The sequence below is a fragment of the Dendropsophus ebraccatus genome, chromosome 14 (genome assembly GCF_027789765.1).
Source record: "Dendropsophus ebraccatus isolate aDenEbr1 chromosome 14, aDenEbr1.pat, whole genome shotgun sequence".
NCBI classification, from domain to species: domain Eukaryota; kingdom Metazoa; phylum Chordata; class Amphibia; order Anura; family Hylidae; genus Dendropsophus; species Dendropsophus ebraccatus.
Window position 1 is genome coordinate 15,585,866 of NC_091467.1, and position 22,225 is coordinate 15,608,090.

The 22,225-nt window shown below is 46.3% G+C and overlaps 1 protein-coding gene and 1 pseudogene across 1 annotated transcript; both read right to left on the reverse strand.

Moving 5' to 3' along the window:
* Nucleotides 1-22,225, reverse strand: part of LOC138772585 (catenin alpha-1 pseudogene) — a 719,716-nt pseudogene that overhangs the window by 632,653 nt on the left and 64,838 nt on the right.
* On the reverse strand, nt 8,103-11,740 carry LOC138771820 (protein kinase C theta type-like). The gene is made up of 5 exons (XM_069951827.1): nt 11,459-11,740; nt 10,669-10,880; nt 8,905-9,459; nt 8,745-8,788; nt 8,103-8,603 (listed from the first exon to the last, which is right to left on the reverse strand). The coding sequence occupies exons 1-4, from the start codon at nt 11,738-11,740 to the stop codon at nt 8,764-8,766; spliced, it is 1,074 nt and encodes a 357-aa protein (XP_069807928.1). The 3' UTR covers nt 8,103-8,603; nt 8,745-8,763.

Consider the following 22,225-nt stretch of genomic DNA (forward strand, 5'->3'; position numbering starts at 1 on the left):
GAAACGACTTTTCTGCCTCCTCGGACCACTGAATCATTATTGCCTTTTTCCCTTTTGTTAGGTCTGTCAATGGTGCAGCTATGGAGGCAAAATTTGGCACAAACCTACGATAGTAGCCCACTATCCCTAGGAACGCCCTTACCTGTTTTTTCGTAAGAGGCTGGGGCCAACTCTGAATCGCTTCTACTTTGTTTATTTGGGGCCTTATTGTACCCTTACCAACAATATAGCCCAAATAGCGAGCCTCCTCTAAGCCAACAGCACACTTCTCAGGGTTAGCAGTAAACCCAGCTTCCCTGAGTGAATCAAGTACTGCCTGTACCTTGCTCAGATGGGATTCCCAGTCACTGCTAAAGACCACAATATCGTCTAAATAGGCCGCTGCGTACCTGGTATGAGGCTTCAAAACCTTGTCCATTGCTCTCTGAAAGGTAGCTGGGGCCCCTTGTAAACCAAACGGCATCCTAGTATACTGAAATAGCCCCTCTGGGGTGGAGAAGGCAGTTTTCTCCTTTGCCTCTTCTGAAAGGGGAATCTGCCAGTAACCTTTGGTGAGGTCGAGAGTAGTAATGTACCTGGCTGGCCCCAACCTTTCGATTAACTCATCCATCCTGGGCATGGGGTAGGAATCCCACTTAGAGACCTCGTTTAGTCTGCGGAAGTCATTACAGAATCGCCAGGTCCCATTTGGCTTAGGGACCAATACAATGGGGCTAGACCAACCGCTTTTGGACTCTTTAATAACCTGTAGGGCTAACATGCGCTTTACCTCATCAGAGACAGCTTGTCTCCGGGCCTCTGGAATTCGGTATGGCTTAACGTGTATTTTCACCCCAGGGTCGGTAATTACCTCATGTTGAACAACATCTGTAGTACCTGGAAGGTCGGTAAACATATCCCTATTACGCTGTAGTAACTCCCAAGCTTCCTGTTTTTGGGGTTTGGACAGGGCATCACCAATGGTAACCTTCCCAATATCTGAGTGAGTGTCAAGTTGGGATGTCAGGGACACTACCAAGGACTCTCTATCATGCCAAGGTTTAATTAAGTTTATGTGGTACAGTTGAATAGGTTTTCTTTTCCCTGGCTGATGGATTTTATAATTTACCTCTCCAACCTTCTCCATCACTTCATAAGGACCCTGCCACTTTGCTAGGAACTTACTCTCAACTGTGGGAACAAGCACCAGTACACGATCACCAGGGTTAAATTGTCTCACCCTAGCTGCCCTATTATATATCCTGCTCTGGGACTCCTGGGCCCTTTTCATGTGTTCCCTCACAATGGGCATAACACTGCTGATGCGATCCTGCATTTGGGTGACATGATCTATCACACTTCTGTAAGGGGTAGCCTCACTCTCCCAAGATTCTTTGGCAATATCTAGCAGACCCCTGGGGTGTCTCCCATATATCAATTCAAATGGGGAGAAGCCCGTGGAAGACTGAGGGACCTCCCGGATGGAGAACAGGAGGTATGGCAGCAGACAATCCCAGTCCCTCCCATCCTTTTCTACTACCTTTCTCAACATTCCTTTCAAGGTTTTATTGAACCTCTCTACTAAGCCGTCTGTTTGAGGATGATAAACAGAGGTTCTAAGCTGTTTAATTTTCAGCAGTTTACATAAGTCCTTCATCACCCTGGACATAAAAGGCGTACCTTGGTCAGTTAGAATTTCTTTTGGCAAGCCAGTCCTAGAAAAAATGTGAACTAACTCCCAGGCAATGCATTTTGAGGAGGTATTTCTCAGGGGAATGGCCTCAGGGTACCTGGTGGCATAGTCCAACACTACCAAAATATATTGGTGACCCCGGGCAGACTTTAGCAATGGGCCTACCAAATCCATCGCTATCCTCTCAAATGGTACTTCAATTATTGGTAGGGGGACTAAAGGGCTCCGGAAATGGGACATAGGAGCAGTTAATTGACACGTTGGGCAGGACCTACAAAACTTCACAATCTCCTGATAACAGCCTGGCCAATAAAACCTTTGCAGGACTCGCTCTTGTGTTTTTTCTGCCCCCAAGTGACCCCCTAGCACATGACTGTGTGCCATTTCTAGTACCATCCTCCTATAAGGCACTGGCACCAACAATTGCTCTATTAATTCTTCCCGTACCTTATTGACACGATACAACAAATTATTTTGGACAGAAAAGTGTGGAAACCTTTTCTCAGCATCAGGCTCTTGTGGAACCTCATTTAGTACTGTTACACTTTCCCAAGCATTTTTTAGGGTGAGGTCTCGCAACTGAGCAGTTCCAAAATTCTCTCGTGATACCTCTAGTTCAGGAACGTTTTGCTCAGAAGTAGACATCTCACCCTCATCCCCAGCCAACACTGCTAAGGGAAAATTGTCCGGTATATTAGGGGTCACCCCTACTGCATCACTTTGGACATCTTCATCTAGGGGAATCGGACTGAGAGATTGGGGACACAAGACATTTTCAGACACACCTTGGGGCTGAGACCAGAGTTCCCAGAATAACGGAAAGTCCCGGCCCACAACCAGAGGATGTAGCAAGTCTTTCACCACACCCACCTCATGGTTTAGTGTCCCGCAGCCAGTCTCTATAGTCACTTTGGCAAGAGGATAGTGCTTAATGTCCCCATGAATGCAAACCACCCCCACCCGTTTTTCTGGAGATAACAGAACATGGGGAATAGAAGCTCTTAAGAGGGTGACCAGACTGCCAGAGTCCAACAGGGCGACAACACTGACCCCATTTACCCAAAGTTGGCTCTCTTGGGGGCCATGTTCATGCAGGGGTGTAGCGCTGCAAGCAGGATGGGCAAACATGGAGAGGCGACGGGTGGCACCACACTCCATTGGTTCCTCTTGCTGAGGACAGTGCGCTGCAATATGCCCCTGTTGCTGACACCTCCAACAACGTACCTCTGCTCGGCTACCCAAGGGGACTTTAAAGGGTGAGGGTACCTTTCCTGGGCCAACAAACCTTTCTCCTTTAGGTGCACCACCCTGAGTTGGTCGGCTGGCTCGGCTCTCCTGGTCAGCCGAGTAGGCTTTGGCATTTGTCCTCTGAAAGCGATCCCCGGAGCGCCCCATGGAGTGTTGGAGTTTACCTTCAGGCCCCAGATAGGTCTCTGCAGTGGTATAACGTTCCACTAAGGAAATCAGCTCATCCAGTGACTTGGGGTCTCCCTGGGAAACCCAGCGATTAATGTCTCTAGGAAGTCCACTTGTGTAGCGGTCCATAACGATCCGGTCAACAATTGCTGAGGGATCCAGAAACTCTGGTTGTAGCCACTTGCGCACCAGGTGTAGCAGGTCAAACAACTGAGAGCGAGGCGGCTTATGTTTCTCAAACCGCCAATCATGGACTCTGCGAGCCCGAACTGCTAAGGTGACTCCCAGCCGGGCCATAATCTCAGCTTTAAGGAGGTCATAGTCCTTGGCTTGCTCTGCAGTCAAATCAAAGTATGCTTTTTGAGGCTCCCCAATCAAGTAAGGTGCCAGAACCTCAGTCCATACTGCAGCAGGGAGTTTTTCTCTTTCAGCAAGTCTCTCAAAAACTGCCAGATAAGCCTCTACATCATCGTCCTGGGTCATCTTTTGCAAGGCGCGTTGCACTGCCTTTTTCACATGTATGAGCCCAGATAAGTCCTCTGTCCTCTGAGCAGAAACATTGTCCCTGAGGACTGCAATTTGTTCCAGCAACAAACGATTTGTTTCTTTCTGGGCAGCATTGGCCTCCACCAGTTGCTTGCAGAGCTCCTCCATAGCAGGGGACTGGCTTGGCAGAGTTGCAGCAGCTTTTACCCAGGACATATGCTGATTACTGAATTCACCAAAATCATGCAGTTGTTACCATTAGCAACCAAATGCCCGCATCCTCCACCATGTGTGGGAATTAGCGTCACCAGAGGTAGGCACAAGCAGGCTTTGGATGCAACTAAAAAACGTTTATTGGTAACAAACCAGAAAAAAAATAGTCCAGCGTGAGGCTTTTACAGCAGCCGTTCTAGCTTCAAACACAAAGCAGTTGACTTTCAGGAACATTAACAGAAAGCATATACACACCACCGTGTAGTTATGTCCTTATTCAGACCAGCAAGTCTGTAGCAGCTCTGTTGCAGGGCTTCTCTCTCCAGCTCCTGTCTGCGAGATTCACTGTGGATCAACTCAATCAAAAACTCTCAGCAGGTTGTCTCTCCACACCTCATGCACCAAGTCAGAGGCTTTTAAAAAACCCAGTAAAGCCTGGACCGGAATATGGGAACGGCCTCCCACCCACGCTACAGCCGTTCCAAGAAAGACAGCCCATTTTAGCCACACAGCAGCTATACTAAATAGCAAATGTCAGTAACCTATAGTTACTGACCACGAACTGCTGTCTTTCCCCCACAGAGTCCCAGGACCTCTGTGGCACATACATTGTAGTTCTCCTGCTGCAATTCAGATATGTGGAAAGTCTGGGATGTACAAGCGGACTGGCAACCCTGAACTCCCTGAAACTTCCATACAGAGCACAATAACCTGCTTGGCACATATCTACCTTCCACTATTTTTCCTGCTGGTTGCCTACAATATATATATATATATATATATATATATATATATATATATTGGTAAGGATGTTTCTATACACTTAAAGGACAACTCCGGCCAAAAGTTTTTTTTAATATGTTATTACTTATGGAAAGTTAGACAAATTCCTAATGTACAATAATTGTGGGAAATGCACATATAGGGATATTTCCCTTAATTTAGTAGATCAGGGAATCCTTAAACTCTCAAAAACTGTGAGGTCACGAATCAGGTGTAATTCCTATGGAGTGTCCAGCAGGGGGCGCAGTATATGTAGAAGTCTATGGCACTGTATTGAAGTATATAGAAGAGTTTGTAATGTAAAAACTACACTTTATTGATGGACTATGTTTAGAGATGGACTATGCTTATGGAATAATTTGGGGAGCAAGGACACTTGCTCCCCAAATGGAGGGCACCGAGCAGGGAGAGAGAGAGGTTCCGGTGCATCTAACTACTTCCTTCCTCCCTCCCTCCTTGGTGCACTGGGACAGATAGACACTACTACTACTCCATAGTATGATAGTACATAGTATGAGCAGATGATGTGGGAGTAATACCAAGGAGATCCCCATCACCAAGCCCCCCCCCCCCAGCCCACATTCCCCCGCGCCCGCCCCACCCCCGCAGCAGCCGCCGCCTCAAGTGTCCTTGCTCCCCAAATTATTCCATAAACATAGTCGATAAATAAAGGGTAGTTTTTACATTACATGCTCTTCCATATACTTCAATACAGTGCCATAGACTTCTACATATACTGCGCCCCCTACTGGACATTCCATAGGAATTACACCTGATTCGTGACATCATGGTTTTTAAAAGAATTTGAAGACTCTCTGGTCTACTAAATTAAGGGAAATAGCAGTATATGTGCATTTCCCATAATTAATGTACATTAGGAATTTGCAATAACGTATTAAAAAATACTTTGGGCTGAACTTCTTTAATATATACCAAGCGTAAGGGATTACTGTCATTTACGTTCCTGGAACCTGATTCCATCATTAGTAGAGATGAGCTAACCGTGTTCAGGTTCAAGTCGATCGGCATTTGATTAGCGGGGGCTGCTGAACTTGGATAAAGCTCTAAGGTTGTCTGGAAAACATGGATACAGCCAATGACTATATCCATGTTTTCCACATAGCCTTAGGGCTTTATCCAACTTCAGCAGCCACCGCTAATCAAATGCCGAAAGTTCGGGTTAGGATCGACTCGAGCATGCTTGAGGTTCGCTCATCTCTAATCATAAGTTATAGCCGGTGAAGTGTGTTTCAAACTGCAGCTTGCTGCGCTGTCCGGCTGATTACAGAAGATGGACTCCATTAGAGTCTCTGGAGCCTGTTTCCTATTGTCAGTGTGACCATGTGCTAAGCCTGGAAGTAAGCATGCTTCAACAGGCTATAACTAATAACCAGAGGGGGTTCCAGGAATGAGACCCTCACTGATCTTAACATGTAACTATGTGGCACTAATGCTTTAAAGAGAATGGATTGGTGCCGGCGTGGGGATGCTGATGCCATGGTCCTTTCTTAAACTGTGCCCAGTTCCCACGCATGGCATCAGTCTATTCCCGGGCATCAGCCAGCATGAAGCCCTGGAGGCAGGCCCGCCCCCAGTGTGATGACCTGCCCTCCCCTCTGTGACATGGCTCCATTGATTCTAATGAAGCTGTGTCACAGAGGGGTAGGGGAGATCATCGGGCTCATCTCCAGTGCTTCATGCTGGGCCACGCTGGCCCATTTACCTAAAAACTTGATGGTACATTTGCTTCAAAGTGTACCTATGAAGCCAGCCCGCTGACAGGTATGACAGGTACCCTGACTGGTGTACTGGTATACTAACAGGTACACTGACAGGTATGATAGGTACACTGACAGGTATACTAACAGGTACACTGACAGGTATGATAGGTACACTGACAGGTACACTTTAAACTTGAGCCACTGTGTATATTAAACAGGAATAGGACAGCTAGATAGGACTTCTTGCCATGATTCTTTGCATATCTTTCTTTATCTTTATAGTTCTTCCAGCACAGAGATAAGAACTTTTTTGTTATTAAGTAAATAAGGCTCCCTGTCCAGCAGAAGTCCAGTCCATAATGCCGCCAAACAGTAATAATTTCACCTGTGCTCCCATGCAGTTACGATACCTCCTGAGCCATCATACAGTAAAAATGCCCCCTTGTGTCCTATACTATTATAGTAACTCCTGTGCCTACATACTGTAACAATGCCCCCATACTGTTAAAGTGCTCACATGCTATAATACTGCCTCCTATGTGCCCCCTGTGCCACCTTACTGTAATGGTGCCTGGGGCAAACAGAAAAGAAACCCAAACACCCATCTATTTCCATTTCGTTGTTAAATGCAGCTGCTGTTCCTGTCTTCAGGCCTTCTCCCCCTCCATTTTGATTAACCCCTCTGTCCCCAAAGTAATGCCCCTAGTCTGTACCAAATCCAAGTTAAAAAAAAAAATACCACTCACTTGTCCTCCGTTCCAATGCTGGACGGGACTCTTCTTCCTCCTGTAATAACTGCTGGCTCGTGACGAGATTACGTCATCACGCTTTGTGAAATGTGCGGCGCTCTTCTGTACAGGAGCAAGGAGTTCCTGCTTCTATACGTACATTACATAGTACGCTACAAAATGTACGTACAGGAGCTGGGATTTACCTCCAGATTTCCTACTCCTTTACAGGCGGCTGGTAGCAGTAAGCCAGGTTTTCCTTTGAGCTGCGAGGCATTGCAGCTTAGGCTGGGTTCACACTACGTTTTTGCAATGGTTTTTTTTTACCCATTTTTTGCAAAAAAAAAACCCTTAAAAAACGGAGGCATTTGTGTTTATCCGTTTTGATCCGTTTTTCCATTGACTTTCATTGTATAAAAACGGATCAGTTTTTTTTAACTGACGCAAAAGTAGGGTCAGCTACATTTTTGTGTACGTTAAAAAAACGGATCCATTTTGATCCATTTTTTTTATAATGGAAGTCAATGGAAAAACGGATCAAAACGGATGCACACAAATGTATCTGTTTTTTTGCAAAAAAAAACGGATGAAAAAAAACGGATTGCAAAAACATAGTGTGAACCCAGCCTTAAAGGGAACACTGTTCAGGATATCCTATTGGCTGGGCGGGTCAGCTCTAGGAAATCAATTAATTCCTTTGGCGGGCCAAAAATAATGTTACCAGAGTTTGACATGACTGTTCTAAGACATTTATTACACGGATGTCCAATAGAAATAAAGACAAGTACACAGATATAGGGGGGTAAAAGGAAAATTTTATTTATAGATAATGGGGAGCGGAGGGAATTGTTTTAGATCTATTAAGGTTATAATACTATTATATGTATATGTATATTGTTCATTTAACTAGCTAAACCAATGTATGGGACGTGTTGATCTTAGGATAAGGGGCTGATACCTAACCTGGCTGTTCTGGGAGTCAAACTTTACCTTATATTAAATCAATTTTTAGAATTTTTTAAGCTACTGGAGATAGGGGTATGTGTGACCTGACATTATAAGAAAATAATGTGTTGATGTTGATCCAGAGAAAGGCGAAAACCCCATTGGGGGAAAAAATTCCTTCCCGACCCCAAATATGGCAATCGGAATAAATCCCAGGATCGAGCCGGTATCTAATCTACATGTACTAAGTGCTGGGTGTGAGTGCCTGTACCTATCCTATAGTGTGTGTGATGTGGATGTGGTGCGTGTGGCACTTACCTGGCCTGTGCTGAGGTGAGTTCAGGGATAATAGCCGCCACTCCGCGCCCTAGGACTTCATTATGCGGCTATTGTTCCTGAACTCTCCAGATGGAAGCACAGGCCGCTCCTGGGGGTGTAGAGGGTCTTCAGGCTGGAGATGTCAGATGCCAGCCCGGGATTGGAGTACGCCATGGTCAAGGGCCTGGGGCAGTATCCTGATGGTAGAGGTCCTGCATGTAGATGTTATGGAGAGAGCTGATGTTGTAGGGCAGCCGAGGTGACACATCAGCAGAGACATCCAGGAGTCTGGAAGCGGAGATCAGTTGGCGCGGGCTCATCCTGCAAGACATAAGAGTAGGACGTTTGTTAAATATGCATCTACAGCAGCTTCTGTTATCATAGGGGAATGGTTCATAATGATCCATCCAGCTATATAACAGCACATGTGATAGGTGTCCTGTATGTATAGATGCAACTTACCAGATGGTCGTAGTTTTCTTCACAGTCTAGATCTTCTCATCCATCTAAGGAGAAGCAGACACATGGTCATTTACAGAGATAAAAGACAAGGACAAAGATGGAGACCCCAAGTGAAAAAGAAAATTTAATATGAAGTATCTCCATAGGAGGAGGATGTTACCGGGTCCAACTTGGTGACATGTAATTGAAGTCGTCCCGGGGGTGAAGGGTGTCGTTGTCCTCCGGCCACTGCAGATCTTGATTTTGCAGATTTGTCTCCATTGGCTTCCATGGTGGTGTTACTCTCCTCTCCTCCAGTTCCTTCCAGCCGATGTTGGTGAAGAATGGATGCTGCCTGATGTTCCCGCACACACCCAGGCGCTCCTCGGGATTCTTGCGCAGCAGCTTCTTGATGAGGTGTTTTCCATCAGCGTCGAGCCAAGTTGGAAATTTGGGCTTCTCGGTGGTCATGGCCTTGAAAGCCTGTTGCATGACGGGGCCGTTGTAGAATGGGAGGTGTTCTGATGCCATCCTGGACAGCACGATCCCCAGGCTCCACCAGTCCACTGCTGCGCCGTATCCTCTCCTGAGAAGCACCTCGGGGGCCATGTAGTGGAAGGTTCCCGCCATTTCACCGATGTTCCTGGAGGCGGTCACCCCATCTTCGGCCAATCCCAGATCGATGACACAGATGTGGCCGTCAGCATCCACCATGATGTTTTCCGGCTTCAGGTCTCTGCAATGAAAGAAGAGAATGATAAATCTGTTGAGTGATACAAGAGAAGGGGGTTGGAGACTAAGAGGGGGAGGAAGTTCTACTTACCGATGGACGATGTTCTTTCCATGGAGGAACTGGAGGGCACATACGATCTCTGCTGCGTAGAATCTCGTGGAAAGAAGAAAGAATAGTGATTAATAACATCCTTCTTTAACAATTCCCCACCCTGAAAAAAGAAAAAAAGGAAAACCTCCTTACCTTACATTACGTTACACAGATATAGAGAGGATAAAAGGAACATTTATTTATCATTAATGTTTAGGAACTATATGTATATTGTTCTTTTAACTAACTGAACCTGTGTATGGGCCTTACTGGTTGTCACGGCCGCGGCGGCGGCCCGTGTTCCGGGCCGCCGCCGCGACCTCCTCCTGCCCCATGCAGCCACCGGGGTCCTTGTGCAGGGACCCGGCGCTGCTGCTAGTTCGGCCCCTGGGGGCGCCTCACCTCTCCTCCGCTCCTGTCTCTCACTGTGCCGGCCGGCGCGCGCGTCCCCGCCTTCTAGGGCGCGCGCGCGTCGGCTGTCTCAGATTTAAAGGGCCAATCCGCCCTTAATTGGTTAGTTGCACCAATCACTCCCTATAAGTTCCAGCCCTGCCCCACTACAGGTGTTGGAGCCTCTACATGCTTCCCATAGCGTTTGGCCCAGCCCCCTGTTGTTCCTGATTCCTATCCGCTACCTGGTCCCAAGTCCTTGTTCCTGATACCTATCCGCTACCTGGTCCCTAGTCCTTGTTCCTGGTTCCTGCTCCCCTGTCACTCCATTGCTCCTGTGTTCAGCCTGTCACCTGCGGTTACGTCTACAGACCTCTGCCAGCACCATCTCCTGCCTACTGCTCCTGCCACGCCTCGCCTGCCGTCGCTAGCAACCAAGCCAGGGGTAGCGACCTGGGGGTCGCCTGCCGCAGCAAGTCCATCCCGCCTTGCGGCGGGCTCTGGTGAAAACAAGCGGCCCCTTAGACTCCGCTCCCTGGTGAGGTTAGTGCCATCGCTGGTGACGGTCCAGTGGATCCACTACTCCAGGCGTTACACTGGTCCCAGGAACAGGAAAGAAAAAAGAATAGTGATTAATAACATCCTTCTTTAAACATTCTACCCTTCCTTCCAACCCCCCCCCCACACACACACACACACACAAAAACAAAAAAAAAGGACCCTCCTTCTTACCTTACGTTGCCGATGTCCAGGTAGCCGCACATCCTGATCAGTCCCTCCAGGCTGCCACTGGACAGATACTCCGTGATGATTGTAAACGGGCAGTCTCTGGACGCCTGGAGTATCCGCCGCTCTCTCTTGATGACTTCTTCATTGTCCCCTTTCTTGGCGATGATCTTGATGGCCATGTAGATCTTTCGGCCGGGGACGGATGCCAGGACCACCTAAAGAAAACAAATAGAGAATGCACATAAGAAGTCTACTGGGGGGGAGGGGGGCTTGGGGGTCTACAGGATGGGTGGACTGTGCAATCGGTATGGCAGGTTGTGTTGTTATTGGATGCTATATGAAGAGATCCTAAAGGGATATTCCACTGTTACTATATAGGGATACATAAAACTATCATGAGATGTTTCTATGAGTTGGTTGTGATAAGTGCAGATTACATCTCCAGGTACAGATAGGCTGCTGTAAGGTTGTATTGATGCTATAAAGGTCAGTATATGTATTGTGCCTTATAGCGGCCTATATAGGCCCGGACATGGAAATAAACAATGCCCACTCCCCTAAGATCCCATGTCATCTCTACAGTGAGTCAGAATCCCCCTTTGTAGCAGCCCTAGAGCTGACTGTGGTGATAGAAGGAGAGATGAGCTATAGGGTATAAAGTATAATGGCTGATAACAGGGAGCAATATATTTAGATAAAATAGGCATTTATGGGGAGATTTATCCAGCAGTATTACAGTAGTAATGTCCTCTGTTGCTCATAACAACCAATCACAGCTCAGCTTTCATTTTACCAGAGCTGATGGATATAGGAAAGTTGGGCTGTGACTGGTTGCTATGGGCAACAGAGGACATGGCTGCCATAAGGCTGCTTGAATCCCCTCATAGAGTATAAAGTGATAGGAGAAGTTGTAGAACTTATTTTGCCGAAGTTGGCTGGATGTGGTCTTCTCATCCTCCAATCCTCTCCTCCGTTTCTGGATCTTCTCCAATCCAGCGCCGCTCTCTTCCTCCTCCTCTCTCTTCCTCTTCCCGTCTTTCCTCTTCTTCTCCTCGCCGTGTCCAGTGGACGCCATTCCCGCGGTTCTCTCCTCTGTAGACTTCGGTCTGGTCGCTTCGGTCGACAGTAGAAAGTGAATAGCGGTGGTTGTTGCGGTGATGTGAAGTCAGAGGTCATGGGCCCTCAGGTGGCACCTGCCAGGCAGGAGCCCATAGAGCTGCTCAGCCATATACACTGTGCTGTGGCCATCATGAGGGACAGTCTAGTGTCCAGTGGAATGACAAGGGCCATCATGGCGGCTTCTTCTAGTGCTGTGTTAGTAGTAGATGGGGGCAGGTGATGGGAATGGCATATTGGGGCTGGCAGTGAGGCCCATAGTTCATCACAGTCTGTATTGGCATCTTATAATTGGAGATTATAGTGGATGGCAGCAGGAGAAATGACTGATTTTCCCATCTACTGCTGGATGAAGCCATACACATGTGCTGCAGGTTTCTCTGATGTTCAGTAATATACCATAAGTGGCGCCATATACACACTGCTCATCCTTTTCCTAACAGAAAATTACTTTCATATACATAATGGAGGCACGGCCCAGATGACTGTGTATAGAAGAGCTAAGAGTGTTTATAGGGGCGCTTTAGCACTTTATAGAGCAGCACTGAGGCACATTTTTTTTTAATCCAAATTATTTTTATTGAAATATATGTATTTTTTAGTAACAAACAAAAACTCCCCAGAGGGCATACCCTCCGACCCCAACCCTCCCTCACCCTCCCCCCATTCCTCAAACCGGTCGGTTCCACAGTCCTTATGATCGTACATAAAAGTCTGCAGTCCATGGTTCTCCACCTCCTTCCACCGCGTGAGTGGGTCTGTAATCGAAGAATATTCACCAAGGGCAATTAAAGGTAAAGCACGACCAAGTTGTCCGGCTGAGCCTTGCCCTGCACACCTCCTACCAGCCAGCAGAGACAAGATACAAGCAGTGATAGCAGAAGTCATTCCTCCTCCCTGCCCACCTCACCCCCCACCCTATGTGCGAGAGCCAGCGGACCCTAATTCAGGGGTCGCCAACCATTTTCCCCAGAGTTTCTCAAATTTCTTGGATGCTTTTCGTTGTTCATACGCATATCTCTCCATGCCAATCAACCAATTAACCTTCCCCACAAATTCCGAAACTGAAGGAGGGGTCTCGTCCAGCCAATGCTGCGCAATGAGTTTACGCGCCATAAATAGAATACGGGCTACTGCAAGTTGTTCTACAACAGGTAATGCTACGTCCTCCACATATCCTAACACATAAACCAGTGGAGACTGTTGCAGTTCCACTGAGTATGCTTTTTGTATGGCCGACGCCACCCCTCTCCAATAGCGGAACAGCTTGGGACAGCGCCAAAACATATGCAGTATCCCCCCTTCATGGACATGACAACGTTGGCACATGGGTGTGTCCCGAATCCCTATGCGGAAGAGAAACTGTGGCGTGCGATATACCCGGTGCAACAGGTAGAGGTGCGATAGTCTATGCTGCTCCCCTAAGGACAATTTAGGTGTCATTTCCATTATTTCTGTCCATTGACCTTCCTCTATAGGGCCTATGTCTGCCTCCCATTTCTCCCGCAATTGAAGGGGGAATCTATCTAGGTGCTTGGATATAAGATGTCGGTATAGACAGGAGATAAGTCCCTTAGTGGACTCAGAGTCCCCTACGATGTTCATAGGTGGCATATAATGTACGTCCGATGCCAGTATGTCCCCTTCCGCTTCACATGCATGGCGTAGCTGTAAATATTTGTAAAATTGAGCATGGGGCAGCACAAATTGACTTTGCAGTTGGTCAAACCGCTTCAGCTGTCTGCCATCATACAACTGCAGCACTCTCCTAATTCCTGTGTCTCTCCAGGCGGAAAACCCCTCCAGAAAATACAATTCTCCTAACCACGGAGTATCCCATATGGATGTGTATTGTGTGTAACCCGTGACACCATATAGATTCCGGATCTTCCACCATAATTTATGTATAAGTAATAGCGTTGGTATCTGAGGGTTGAGCATTAATATCTTTTTAGCCTCCAGGGTTTCAAACAAAGAGTCTGACTGTAGATGGTGTCCAAGCAGAGCTTTGTTCTGATCGCCCCCATCACCCACCTCCCATCCCCGCAGGTGTTGTAATTGGGCCGCAAGGAAGTATATTGCTGCATTGGGGATGGCAAGACCCCCGTCATCTTTAGCCCTCTGTAAGGTTTCTAATTTAATGCGGGGGTGCTGAGAACCCCATATCAGTGCACGGAAGAGAGAGTGAATCTTGCAGAAAAGGCGAGAAGGAAGCCACACAGGGGAGTTATGTAAAATATATAATAGCTGTGGCATCCATATCATCTTCACCAGAATCGCCCTGCCCACCACTGACAACGGTAGCTTACGCCAAACCGCCAGTTTCTGCTGAAATTTATCTATCAGAGGTGTCATGTTCAGTTTCTCATATGCTCTGACCTCTCTGGAGATAAATACTCCCAAGTATTTAAACGTACTGACACTCCTTAATGGGATGGCCGGATCTAATTGCAGAGCGTCTTCTGAATCTACGGGCATAATGACTGATTTATCCCAATTTATAGTAAGACCCGAGTATGTTCCAAAGTCATTTATAGTGGCCATGGCAGTAGAAAGGGAGGTGGAGGAGTCATTAAGGTAAAGTAATAAATCGTCGGCGTACAACGCCAGTTTATCCTCCCTCACTCCCCTTCGAAAGCCAACCACCCAGGGATGCGAGCGCAACAGGGATGCTAAGGGCTCTATAGCCAGCGCAAATAGTAACGGGGAGATCGGGCATCCCTGCCGTGTTCCTCGATGAAGCGGAAAAGATGAGGATAATCCCCCATTAATCCGCAGACGAGCCACTGGGGCCGAGTACAGCAGTTGTATAGAAGAGAGGAACACTGGTCCAAACCCCATCCGCTCCAATACCGCCCACAAGTATGACCATTCGACGCTGTCAAATGCCTTGACAGCGTCCAATGAGCAAATCACTCGGTCCCCGGGATTATCTACCGGCAACTGTAAATTGAGGTGTAGTCTACGTATATTCAACGCCGTGGATCTAGCAGGGATAAATCCCGTCTGATCGGGGTGTATCAAGGATGAAATGACCCCTGAGAGACGAGTAGCTAGAGCCTTAGCTATGATTTTAATATCAACTGGAAGTAGGGAAATAGGCCTATAGGAATCGGGAATCAAAGGATCTCTCCCAGGTTTTGGTAAGACCACTATTATCGCCTCCTGCATAGACACTGGCAGGGTGCCTGATTCCAATGAGGCGTTCCATAGCTCCAGCAATTTGGGGAGCAGGGGTTTCCCAACCAATTTATACAATTCAGCTGGGAGCCCGTCTGATCCTGGTGGCACTGAGGCACATTGTATATGGGACACTCTGGCATTGGTAGATGGGTTTACCTTCCCTACATTACTGTAGTCATATGTACACATTATTATGATAGATTTACCCCCAAAGAATACGCCGGACAGTAATACCCTACATAAGGCCCATACTTTTTTATCATCCATCAGACCCACCAGCCATCAGTAATGCCAAATAACAATAACCATGGTTAGTATTTCAGAACACTTTATTATTATGAAAAATACATTTTAATACATAGATAAATTACTATAAATGATACAAAATACATTAAACAAAGGAGGAGGTAACTAAGATACTTAGAGCCAATATCCTATTGTAAACGTATGCAATTATAATCATTGTTACAAATACAGAATCACATAAACTAATTTATAGAGATCACCTAACGTATTTTAAAATATGACTGTGAAAGTGCAGAAATATCAAATATAGCTGGGATTCACATATAAGTATGTACTGGGAAACTAGTCAACTAGTTACAGCCGGGTATTGCACATGGCCCACGTGACCCGAGCTGCAAAACTATATAGCTGAGTAAATGCAAGTAGCCTAAGCTGCAGCTAAATTATACTGCAATAGGGTGGGTTCACACTACGGAATTCTCGCGGATAAACTCTGCGGAATTCCGTCGGCTGTCCGCGCGCCTTTTCGCCGGCTCCATAGACACCATTCTATGGGCCGCCGTATTCCGCGGAATACGCCGGCCCATAGAACGGTGTCTACGGAGCCGGCGGAAAGGCGTGCGGCCGTGCGCTCGGCCATACTGCGGAATTCCGCAAAGTTTATCCACAAGAATTCCTCAGTATGAACCCACCCATATTGAGCAACAGTAATGGACGTGCAGAGAGACAGTATACTGACACAGCCCAGGCACTGGCACCCAACAATTCTCAGTGCACGGACAGTATAACATCAATCACCCAGGCATACTTTACCAATAGAGACTTGTTGAGAAAGGCTTCACGCCGAAACGCGTCCTTTATCTGTCTGTCTGTATTGCACTTGTAAATAAATTCATCACCTTGCAGAAGATTTGGCGAGTGCCGGGAATTTCTTTTGATGTACTTTACCAATAGGACTTTGTCTAACAGTGATCACTCCAACAAAGTTATTGTCATTTGTACATTGTGATAGATGCTTTTATAACTGCCCTGGATGCAGATTACTGGTTTGCTTTAAAGCGAATGTACCATCAGGTACATTCGCTTTAACATGACCCACGGATAGATTGGCTGGCCATTTTTTCAAACCGGTTCCCATGTACAGCGCCATTCTATCCACGGGTACCGGGCCTGGGCTGAAGCACTGGAGGCAGGCCTGGCCGCCCCCAGTGGGAGGAATACCCCTCCCCTCTATGACGCGGCTCCGTTAGAATCGGTGGAGCTTTGTCATGGAGGGGTGGGGGATTCCTCCTACTGGGGGTGGCCCGCCCTACCTCTATTGCTTTAGCCCCGGCCTGGTACCCGTGGATAGAACGGTGCCATACGCGGGAAGCGGGCTGCAGTTCAAAAAATGGACAGCGGAACCAGATTCCCTGCGCCAGCACTAATCTATCCGTGAGTCATGTTAAAGCGAATGTACCTGATGGTACATTCGCTTTAAAGGAATAGACCTGCTGTTCACTGCTGCTTCTTCTGTGATTCAAGGACCAGAATAAATAAAGTTATTTTTTTTTTCTTTTAATTCATCCATTGCATCCGGAAAGCTATACACAGTATATGAGTAGGGATACGCACCTCAGCTTGTGAAACCAATAGGAATGGAGCTGTGTGACAGCACATAGGAATGCTGGGTGTTTAGCACTGACGTAAAGTAATGATGTAATGTGCAGGGTTTCTGGCCATATAAATAGCTGAAATCCCAGGTCAGGCTCCTCCATACTGGTCTGAGAACATTGAAAAACACTGAAAAAATTTTAAGGGGCCCCCCTCCCCTACGCAGTACGCACCACACACCACACAAAGCACTGCGCGCATATATATATATATATACATATATATATATATATATATATATATATATATATATATATACACAGAAAAATGCAACAGGTCACCGCAACAGCAAGGTGCAGAACCACCATAGACATGAAAATAGTTAAAAGCAGCCCCCCCAACTGCCAAAAAAAAAATTCCCACAAAAATAATGAGTCTCTTAGTTACTATTTGCAAACGGTGTTAAACTGCCTCACCACGATAAGGTGGACTCATATCGAGGCAGACCCTACACTACTATGGCCTTTCCATGGCGTGTAATACGCCTATGCTCTGGGCATGTAAGATCTATACCTGCAAAAATAATTGCACCGCCTGGGTGAGACAGGTGGAGTGCACGACCAAACAGAGGCAGCCACTCCCCCAACTGGAACACAGAGAAAAGAAAAAAATTGGTCAGCTCTCCTAGAACACCGTTCACACTAGGCAGAAGCATGTTGCCATGGCTGAAATTGCAAACACACAAAAACCCAGAAAAATGCAACAACTCACCGCATATATATATATATATATATATATATATATACACACACACACACACACACAGTATATGCTCTGTGATGTGGCCAAAAACTAAAACCTCTTGTGAGAATCCTGGCTTTAACCACAAGAGTGACTGGCAGAGCAGAGAGCCAATAGCTGCTTGCTATGACAGTCCACAGTTTTACCTATAACGGCCCATTAGGAGCCCTTAGGAGGAGGGGTTAAGCAGAAGCTGTTACCTTCTCCCCCAGGCCCCCCTCCTGCACGGGCCCCATAGCAACTGGCACTGCAGCTAGGTAATGGGTGGAAAATATACAAGTGATAGTGTGACCGGGAATAGTGCTGATCCTCATACACATACAGGGCATTGCAGGCTGAGAAGTTACCTGAAGTGACAGCTATACTTTAAATTCAAATCAAGTGACTAAGGGTCCTATTACACGGAGTGTTTTTTAACGATTAACGACTAACGATAAACGAAATTGTTTATTGTTAACCTGAAATCGTTCACCATATTACACAGAATTATAATCGTTAGATACAACCGTTACTAAGATCGTTTATTCCTCCTGATCCCAGCAAAACAATGAACAATGTGCAATTACACTGAACGATTAGTGAACAAATGCGCAACTTGAGCAAACGAATGGGGAATTACAGCGAACGATTAGCGAATGATTAGCGAACGATTAACAATAATTTTAGGTTCAGATCTAAATCAACGATCAACGACATACGAACGATTTTTCAATTGTTGCCTGCAATTACACAGAACAATTATCGTTTAAATTCGAACGATATAACGATTTTTTGCACGATAATCGTACCGTGTATTAGGGCCCTAACTATTCATCTTCCTAAAATCAGGACATGTGGAAGTGTCATTGTCAGTACTTGGATTCTGTGAAAAAACTCTTATACACCAATCAGCCATAACATTGAAACTACCTGCCATAAATTGTGTAGATCTCCCTAGTGCCACTAGAACAACTCTGACCCATTGAGACAGACTCCATAAGACCTCTGAAGGTGTCCTGGCTCTGGGATGTTTGCAGCCGATTCTTTAGGGCCCTATTAGACGGGACGATATTAACCCCATAAGGACAGAGCCTGAAATGACCTTAAAGAGGATGTACATCCACTTTACCCTGAACCCACGATCGGCGCAGACACAGGGAAGCCGGTGCCGCAGTCCGTTTTTCGCGTGCACGGCGCCGTTCGATCCGTCCTCAGTGGGAGGGAATTCCCTCCCCTGTACGACGCGGCGCCGATCGATCCGTGGGTTCAGGTTAAAGAGGATGTACCGGGTGGTACATCCTCTTTAAGGACCGGGCCAATTGTCACTTTTGCATTTTCGTTTTTTCCTCCTCGCCTTCTAAGACCCATAACTCTTTCAATTTTCCACCTACAGGGCCATGTAAGAGCTTGTTTTTTTCAGGAGCAGGTGTACTTTGTAATGGCATCTTTCATTCTGCCATAAAATGAATGACGGAACCCCCAAAATATCATTTATGGGGTGATTTTGGGCCAAAAAATGCGATTCTGCAAATTTTGGGGGGATTTCATGTTTACGTAATGCACTTTACGGTAAAACTGACATTTTCCCTTTATTCTATAGGTCGGTCTGAACACAGCGAAATGCAGGTTTACTAGGTTTTCTTGCATTTTACTATTTTTATTACCAGTAAAACTTTTTTTTTTTTGCAAACAGGTGTATTTAAAATGGTCTTATTGTGATTCTTATAGCGCATTTATTTTTTCACCTATGGGGTCATATGGGGCATAATTTTTTGCGCCATGATCTCGTTTTTATTAGTAAAAAATTTTTTTAGATCAGACGTATTGGTCACTTTTTATTGTTTGTTTTAATACATAAAATGTAATTTAAAAAAAGCAATCCCTGCATTTTTTTACCGCTTTTTTGTTCACTCCGTTCACCGTGCAGGAATAATATTGTTTAATTTTAATAGATCAGACGATTACACACGCTACGGTATATTATATGTTAATTAACTTTATTATTTTTATGTGGTTTATGTATAAAATGGGAAGGGTAGTATTATCACTTTTATTGGGGAAGGGGCTTTGGGACATTTTTTTTTACTTTTTTTTTACTTTTTTTAAGTCCCCTTAGGGGACTTTTACATCAATGCATTAGATTAGATGCTCCGGTCACTTATACTTAAATGTGGAGCGATTGTGGCATTTAAAGGGTTAATGGTGGGCGGCCGCACGATCACGGCGGCCTGCCATTGAGGGTGAGGGCCTGGCTACTGATAGCAGCTGGTCCTCACCCGCTCTGAAGCGAGCTCAGCTCCTAAGCTTGCTTTAGAGCGTGGCCCCCTGGCAGGGCGTACACGTACACCCTTATGCGCCAAGTCCCAGGCGGCAGGGGGCGTACATGTACGCCCGTCATCCTTAAGTAGTTAAGGAGTAAGCGAACGCCAACTTTTCAGGTCGGAGCTCCTTTCCTCCTCGCTGTCTGTGATATTACACTGTTAAACTCGCTGTCTGTGCTATATGCCCTCTCCGGATCCCAACACGTCTATTGAAGTGTCCCTGCAGTTGTAGTGCAGAGGAACCACAGAGTTCAGGATCAGTTACGCAGTTGCTAACATTTACTGAAGTTTCACTAAGGGTACAAACACACTTGCAGTGTCTCGCAGCCGCCGGAGCCTATACATTACCTGGTCCCCGCTCCGGCTTGCTTCGGGGGTTTTAGGCACGTCCCACTCAGCCTATCAGTGCGCCGCAGCGCACTGATTTCCTACAGCTGGCCTGCCGCAACTAATTATAATATGGGCGGTCTGGACGGCTGCCTGGATCACCCATATTAATATCTTCTGCAGGATGCACCCGACACAGGCAGCGTGTGTGCTGATGCCACCTTTTATTACAACCTCACTTCTAGACTGCAGGCCTAACGCGGCCTAGAAGGGAGTTTTAATAAAAGGCGGTGCAGCATCCGGGCGGTCATGTGATCAGGTCCTTAACCTCTCTCTCTCTGTGTGCATGACATTGACAGGTCCTGCTCTTTTTCTGTCTTCTGATGTCCAGCCCTCTCACCCATACTCGCAGCAGAATTTTCAGTGGGTGCGTCGGGACAGCGCACTGATTGGCTGAGCAGGACGTCAGGGAGTCCAGAGCGCAGATCGGTAAAGTATTCATCAGTCAGTGGTGGGTTATGGCGGACAGGCTTTACATACACATAGCGAAAATTCCCCCAAAGGTTGTAGAAATTTGCTCATGAGCGAATGTAGTCCCAAGCGGCAGCTGCTACTACTTCTGCCCTTCATGCCTCCACTACCAGTCATGTCCCCCTCGGTTTGTGTCAATGTGACTGTTGGACCACAGGCATTCCAGCAGACACGTTGCCATCCGCAAGAGGATCCTCCAGTCTCGTTGGAATGCCTCCATGGTGTGCTAGGGTAATACTCCTCCACCACCTCCTCCATGTGGCCATGTTTTTGTAGCACTGGATAACCCCTTTAATTACTCTATAAGCATTATTATGTGTAGCCAGCAGATGGAGCCAGACTACTATGTAATCTAATACTTCTCTTGTTACTACACCACATATTGGCCTGCCTTTTTTTTTTACCAGTACCCTGTGTAATCCCCTGGCTGTTGTTTCTTTGTCTGTATAGTAGCCAGTGATGTATGTGTTTTTATATAAATAATTTTATTACATTTGTGCAATAAATATGATCTTGATTGTGGTGTTGATTTGTAGGATATATATATATATATATATACATGGATACAGCCAGTCTCCAGTATGTTCACAGATGGCTTTGTGGCTGGCCGATCCCTTGGGGTCTGCACAACTGTAGTAAGGCCTTGACCCCAGGATACACTTGGGTTCTGTGTGTGGAAGTGTGCCCGAGTTGGTGTATGCAATAAAGAGAGCACAGACACAAGTAACTTGTAAAACAGGTTAACTTTACTGAACAGACAATATGCCTTTCAGCACAGAGTAGCAAAGTAAGGCTATGTGCACACTACGTATTGAGACCGGCCGTTCCGTGTACCGGCCAGATGATCTGTCCGGGCGCAGAGCTCTGATGCGAACGCATTAGCGTGCGCCCGTATCAGAGCTTCCCCCTGCACACAGCAACCGCAGAAAACTGACATGTCAGTTATTTGTGGATCCCGGCCTGCATGGATGCTTGGACCTTGGATCACAGTTCCATTTTAGTTGTTTTAGGCACAGTTATACCAACAGAATATACTGGTAGCACGTTGGTGTTGCTAATGGAGATATATGCAGTGCAATCCAATCAGAAGCTTCTTACGGTTACTGGTAATACAGTTTACTACCGCAGGGTGTAAGATAAAGATGATTATCATGTGTTTGTCATCTAGTACTAACACTGCTGCAGTGCCAGTGCTCAGGTAACTTGCTTGTAGCAGGATTTACTGGTAGAAAAATATAGACTAGGCCTAAACCTTCTTTCCTAAAAAGTATCAGGAGACAGACACTATATAGGGGGAGATTTATCAAACATGGTGTAAAGTGAAACTGGCTCAGTTGCCCCTAGCAACCAATCAGATTCCACCTTTCATTTTCCAAAGAGTCTGTGAGGAATGAAAGGTGGAATCTGATGGTTGCTAGGGGTCACTTTACACCATGTTTGATAAATTTCCCTCTATGATAATT